The sequence below is a fragment of the Netta rufina genome (genome assembly GCF_964035555.1).
Source record: "Netta rufina genome assembly, chromosome: 1".
In the NCBI taxonomy this organism is placed as follows: domain Eukaryota; kingdom Metazoa; phylum Chordata; class Aves; order Anseriformes; family Anatidae; genus Netta; species Netta rufina.
Genome location: NC_140123.1, coordinates 67,539,471 through 67,546,116, shown reverse-complemented (window position 1 = coordinate 67,546,116; position 6,646 = coordinate 67,539,471). Strand labels below are relative to the sequence as shown.

The 6,646-nt window shown below is 41.4% G+C and overlaps 1 protein-coding gene across 1 annotated transcript in view; it reads right to left on the bottom strand.

Moving 5' to 3' along the window:
- Positions 1-3,042: 3,042 nt before the first annotated feature.
- The window catches only part of LONRF2 (LON peptidase N-terminal domain and ring finger 2), a 30,284-nt gene continuing 26,680 nt past the window's right edge, over positions 3,043-6,646 (bottom strand). Inside the window, exons 10-12 of the mRNA XM_084296822.1 lie at positions 5,702-5,864; positions 3,576-3,725; positions 3,043-3,217 (exon numbers count right to left, since the gene is read on the bottom strand). Of these exons, the coding sequence (XP_084152948.1) occupies positions 3,059-3,217; positions 3,576-3,725; positions 5,702-5,864 (472 nt within the window). The 3' untranslated portion in view covers positions 3,043-3,058. The remainder of the gene's footprint in view (positions 3,218-3,575; positions 3,726-5,701; positions 5,865-6,646) is intronic.

The following is a 6,646-nucleotide window of genomic DNA, read 5'->3' as shown; positions in this document are numbered from 1 at the left end:
TTTTTTTTGTTGTTGGCCTCTTTATGATGTATAAAGAAGGGCCACATTCACCACAGTGAAAAGACTCATCATATACCCCAGCATCCTTGCTTGGACAGCAAGCAAGAAAAGTGTAATGAGCTAGAAAGGCAACAAATCCTGTCTATCTCTTCCAGGAGCTCAGCTCCGTGCTTCCACATGTACCCTGGTGACAAGTTACACAAAAGCGCAGAACGGCCGTGACGCGGACACTTCCCCCTGCCAAGAGAGGAACGAGATAGCTAGCTGGTCCAGTGAGGTACTACTGGATGCTGTAGAGACTATATGGCAGAGATAATTTGGTAACAAAGAAACGGATACTCTCCCTTAGAAAGCGAGTACCACAGGGTAGTGGTGATTTTTTTTGTTTGTTTTCTTAAAGCTTTGCTATTTGATCAGCATTCAATGTTTTGGAAGAAATGTCAGCTTTGGGCTGCTAATATGATTATCTGCATCCACACACAGACAATTCCAAAGTTGTATCAGTTATCCAAAACATCAGCCACTGACATACTCAAAAACCGCTTTAAACCTTGACTAAAAAAAAATCCCTCTACAGTTCAGCTTTCTCACCGATAACTATCACTTCATTAATTATGCACGCCTTCATGAACACAGTAATGTCACTTTTCATGTAAAATGTCTTTACACGTTACAGAACAGCAGTAAACAACCTCTTTTGTTCTGTAGGGTTTCCTCTCAGAAGTACCTCAACAGTAGGTATCTTGAAAAATCACTTTCGCAAAGAAGAATATTCACATTAGTTACTGAGGCAAAGCCAAGAAGACACTAACTAGCACCTTGATTTTTTTTTTTTCTTAAACGCACTCCTAAAAGCAAAATTAAGCACATGTAAGATCAGGGACCAGCAATATACAAATACCATCAGTGTCCCTTGCAGCCAAACTATTAACACTCAAAACTAGGCCACACACATGAAGGAACGAGATGAGTGAATCTAGAAGAAATACGCAGCATGGAAAGGGATGGGAAGAACAGGAAGTTGAACAGAAAGGATTGCAAGATCAGACAGTCCATCTTCTGGTCTGAGAATTAGTTTGTAAAATCACCCTTCGGTAGCTGAACTGACAGTGGGCTGAAGACCTACTGAATCCTGACATTTCCTCCCCCGTACACAGAGCAATTCTCTCAAAATTGCTTTGTATTAAAACGCTTTCTCTTCAGCATCTTCAAATCCTGGAGGAAATGCACTCAACTTGAGTTTTAGTATTTTGGTGATGGTAGCAGAACTTGCAGAAGGCTACTGTAGAGGTTATTACATCATTGGTTGTAAGTTATGCACTTCACAATTCAGAGAATATACTTACAAATTATTTAAATAGAAAAGGCGTGTTCAAGGTAGAGGCAGTTACAGTACATTCAGGGTATGTTACAGAAACCATTTGTGGTAGCCACTTGCTGAAAGGAAAAAAACTCTGTATTTTTGTTTCCCAGACCACACAGGTTATAACTACAATACCCAAAGAGAACAGGTAATTACTTAATTACTGCAGTTGAATGCAGTCTTCTTCCAGAACTCATGTGCAAATTGAAAAAAAAAAAGTTTAAATACATCTTCATTGACAAATAAGGACAAAAGAACTAAAAAAAGAAACCAGGCACTTTGACCATTTAGGTAAACAGCCATTTCATCTTACCAGACTTCTGCACATGAACAAGTCTTTAAATTGGTCTTGCTACGCTTGCAGCACATTGAGATTCAAGTCAACTTCTTTCCTGTTGGTAGTAACAATTCTACTTATAGGAAACGATGCCAATTGAATTGGTAACACTGTTAGTTATTTCATTGGCAATTGAGCAAACGTTGATCATTTGACTGACAAGCGATCAATTCCATAGCTATGAAAATTAGATATTAACAAAACACTATATAAAAATCAAGAACACAAATGAAGGTTAACACCTGACTTGAGCTTGCATTGAAACTTGCCTTGATAGTGTTCGGTTTGCGCCTCCTTTCACGGTGTTATTGTGTACTGATTTCCATCACATACAGCAACTGGTGCTAAACTACAATACTTTTGGTTTGAAACACGTTCAACAGAGATCATTCCAACGTAACGTGAGGTTGGCATGACACCGCAGGCAAATGGGAGATCGTGTTTTATCCTCGTCAGTCCCACTTGCAGAATACATTTGAAGAAAACTGCAGTCTGCCTTCCTAGTACTTGGAGTGAAATCATTATTTCACAGCAGCATTCACCATACTTTAGGGAGCCGGTTTGATTTGAATTTAGTGATAAGACCAGCTAGGATTACTTTGATTTTTTTTCAAATAAACCAAAGTACACCTTTCCAGACATTTGTACATACTAAATCCGCTACAACACATAAATCACAACACAAGGGATTACCTAAGGCTACTGAATAGTGTACTTATTCAGTAGCTATTATTCTTTCAGATAAACATCCTCAGATGCCTTGACCACAAACGGCTTAGGTTTTTTTTCCTCACAGACTGCTATTTCCTGACAAAGAGAGATGTGGGTGTATGACAGACTGCCTACCAGTTCACTAACAGAGCACACTGCTCGTTATAGTCCTCATGCATACTTCCGCCGGGAAGCACAGCTCCTCTTCTGTTCACTACCTTCAGGGACGTCTAGGAAACACCTCTTCAATCCACTGTCGAGCTTCCTTTTCCTACTAAGTGGAAATCCAAAGCACACGTAGGCCAATGGTGCTACTCTAGTAATTAACTCTCTTACAGGCTAGAAATATTAACTCCACCATAGTACTTTGAAGCAATTATCCACATCTATCATCTACATTCTAACTGTAGCACAGCTTTGTAGAGGCTCAGATTTCACCAGGACAACAGGAGAGAGTGCAAGGTTTGGTGAATACCCAGGATAACAAACCGATGCAACTGATGGATGCCGGACACAGTCAGAAAGGGCTGTTCATTTTTTGAAAGAACCTTTGAAAAACCAAAAACAACCCCTCCCCTTTTGTCCCCCCCACCCCATACAACCTGTCATGAGATGCTTTCAGTGCCCACTCACAACTGAAGTCCATGTTATCTGGGTCTTTTGCGAGTCACGAATATCAACACGCGTCTGATGGCGATAAGGCGATCTTTAAGGGAAGTCATAGCCAGTATCGCCAGCTGAGCTCTGTTCTCCAGAGGCAGCACTGCCAAGAGCCACCAGTACCAGGCAGGACCACTGGGGTTGCTCTGTAAAAGAAGGGAAAGACATTCAATCATATGTTCAGCAACACTGCCTGACAAAGGCCAACACCCTCCTTCCCACCTCTTATTTGTTCAAAGTCATTGTAAAAACAAAAACCAGAAACTAAGCACTTAATTTCAGGTGCTCTCCTTATCTATTTCCTCCTTTAAGGCTGATCTTTTTAATATATCAACTTACATTGACATATAATAATTGTTTTTCATACTTAATGCTAAGAGAACAAAATTGGGTAAATAAGAGTTTAGAACATACGAAAATACAGCAAAAATCTCTGTCAGAAAATACCTTGGTGTAAAAACTATATATATAGAGAATAAGAATGAATACGTAAGGATTTATTACCTGCGGCTCTGGTTCTTTTCCTGGCATGGACCCAAAATGATTGAGAATTTGCGCTTTCATATTGTCTTTAAGAGAAGTAAACCAGGCAACAGCTTGATCATAAACTGAATCATGAAGGCGGACAAGTTCTTCATATTCTGGTCCTTCAACCTTATTGTTGAGAGAAGGGAGATGGAACAAAACAGATGTGATACTACGGAGTTCATACGCTTTCCCAGAAGCAAGTGAAGCACAATAATGTAGTGACTACAGCAGTTCAAATGTCCTTATCTAAGCAAACTGTACCCAAGTCTCGTATTTCAAACCTGTGATGGTGAAGTCTTTTTTACCCTCCCCTACATGTTCTGAAATGACATTTCTTGGAGAAGTTACTGCCTCATTAATAACCCTGCTAAACATTGGCACTACAGAACAATCTGCCCTCTAATCCTGGGTCATCATATTAATCATCTCAAACCCACAACCTCAAGTCCCAGTCACAAAAGGACCTCTGAACATCGTTACATTGTCTGGTAAAATGAAAGAATTTCTACTGCCAGCTAGCAAAAGGACAGGGATTTTACAGCATTTAGAAATCTGCAATGCTTTCTAGAAGCGTTAAGGTCATGGTAGAACAGCTAAGGAGAAGGTGGAGGAGGGCAGACACGTGAGCAGGCAGGAAGCAGGGAAAGCAGATGATTTCCCAGTACAGAAATGGCCATAAAAAAAAAAAAAAAAAAAAGACCCTTGTTGAGGCAAGGAGTGCTTTAGTTGTACAGGTCTGACTATTAGCCATTAGGTAAAAAGAAAAAAGGCATCAGCAAAAAAAAAAAAAAACACTGCTATTTGTTTTTTGATTTTTAGATCTGTACTCACTAACGGTGTGATTCATCTCTGCTACTCTGAGCTATCTGCTGCGGATGCCCTTCTCAGGCAAGGAGAAACAGTTCTACAGGGCAATTAAGCTAATCTTACGGTAGGTATCTACCACAGAGCAAGTAAATAGGCAGCTTTGGACTGAGACTTCTCACCAAACGTAACAGGAACATAGGGTGCTGAACTCAGACATCAGCCTCTCAAGTGAGACAAGGTAAATCTCACTAATTATAAAGAGGTGGGTCTCTGGCACCATCTACAAAACAATGCCTTTACACCTATGTTCCACCACCCTTCTCTAGGGATCTATACACACAGCAGAGCCATCGGTGTGAATAAATTACATGCTTTGACCTTCTGTGGGGGGAGGCACCTCCATGATCTCCTGCCCTGGCAAACAACTGCATCATCCCGTACAGGCTGGAAGAGCCCTACCAGGATTTTAGACTTGCACTTCAACTACGAAAGCGTGCTGAAGAGCTTCGTAGCTCTTCCGCACCAGAATTGATTTCATCAGTTGGCACAAGATCACTACTAAACTCAGCGTTAAGAGATATCAAGGCTTTACAGATGTGCTCTGAAGATGATCCAGGAAGCTATAATTAAGCAAGGCCAAAAATTCATACTTTGGCCAACACCCATCACAAGCACCTCACTTGATACAGGTGTCGTAAGAGGACTTGTTTTTAAAAACTACTCCCCTCCCTGCACTTCTCTGCTCTCAGCCAGCTTTGACGGATGCTTGCACAGGCACAGCAACCGTATGTCACTAAGAGCTCGTTTCAAGAACTGTCTCCCACACTTGGCTTGAGGTGGTGTTCTGCAAACCAGAGCTGAGAAAGTCACAGAAAGTCTGCCAAAGCTAGAAACAGATATCCTGTGCTCAGGGGAAGAAGAGAAAAAGCCAATTCTCCACTAACAGAGGCATGTGTTCTTAGAAGGGTGACAAGCCTCTATTGATTTTAAAACATGACTCTGATGTCACCTACACATCCTGACAGATCTCAGCACCTGGGTATCGGAAGCTACTTAGAGATTCACGAAGGCAATGCAACACTTCAAGCAGAGATAATTATAAGGATAGAAAGGAAGAAAGGGAAGTGTGTAAGAGACAGGCTAAGTTTGTTCCACGGTTGTCAAAATAGAGCTACAGTGTTTATAATGATACTGGTTTTAAAATAATGCACAGCTAACTTGAAATGCAACAAGAAAAGGCTATTTAAGTGAATCCAGCAATACATGGGTATGAATAACTTTGCACCATAGATCACCTTTTTATCTTCAAGATATTCGATGTTTGCTGTGTTATATCCATCTCGCTGGCCATGGCTTAAGACCCTAAAACGACGGACACCAACTGTATCAACAACTGAGCGCCCATCAGGAAAAAACTTTACGTCCCTGATCTCTAATATACAGCCATGATCTGCAAATCTGAAATGACAGAAGGGCATAAAAGTGGAAGTCATCAACAAGCGGTTATACACATCAGGACAAATACTGGGCCTAATGCACCACTTTTTATTTGAAAGAGGTCCTTGCCTAGGTGACAACACATTTCTGCTTATGCACATCAGCCACACAACCCCCACCCTTTCTGCCTTCCCTCAGAGGTCCGGGGCAGCAGCACCTTCAGAGCCTAAGTATTTAGGGGAGGTAGAGAAGGGACAGGAAAACTAAATGAAGCATGTTTCATGCTGTGAGTTGCCAGCTGCTAGGGGCAAATTTACCTGCTTTGCAGAGAAAACAAGATGGGTAAAGATACCATAAGGAAGTCAAGAAACTGAGAAACAAATGCAGGGCTGGGAGGGCAATCCCCCTACTCTGAGGTGTAAGCAGAGGATTACAGGCTTTAGAAGGAAAAGGTTTCTACACAGCAAGACTCTTCCTTGCACTTGTATCCTTTAAGTTAACAACAAAATAAAAAACCCACCCTCTTTATGAAAGCACAATTGTATCTGTTAGATTTAGTCAGCACAGGCTTCCACTGCATCCTCAAAAACCTGTTGCATGTTTCTTTCACTTAATTTATCAGGCTTTTACCTACTCTGCACCCGTGCTTTAGTTATTTCATTAAAGAAGCTGATCCCACAGCCATTCGTCACCGTGACAGCTGATCTGCCAGCGTTTGCAGCCTTGTACCTCAGCTTACTGCTAACCAGGAGAACGCACCGTATCTAGCCTGATCTCAAGATAACAAATCCCTACGGGGTCCA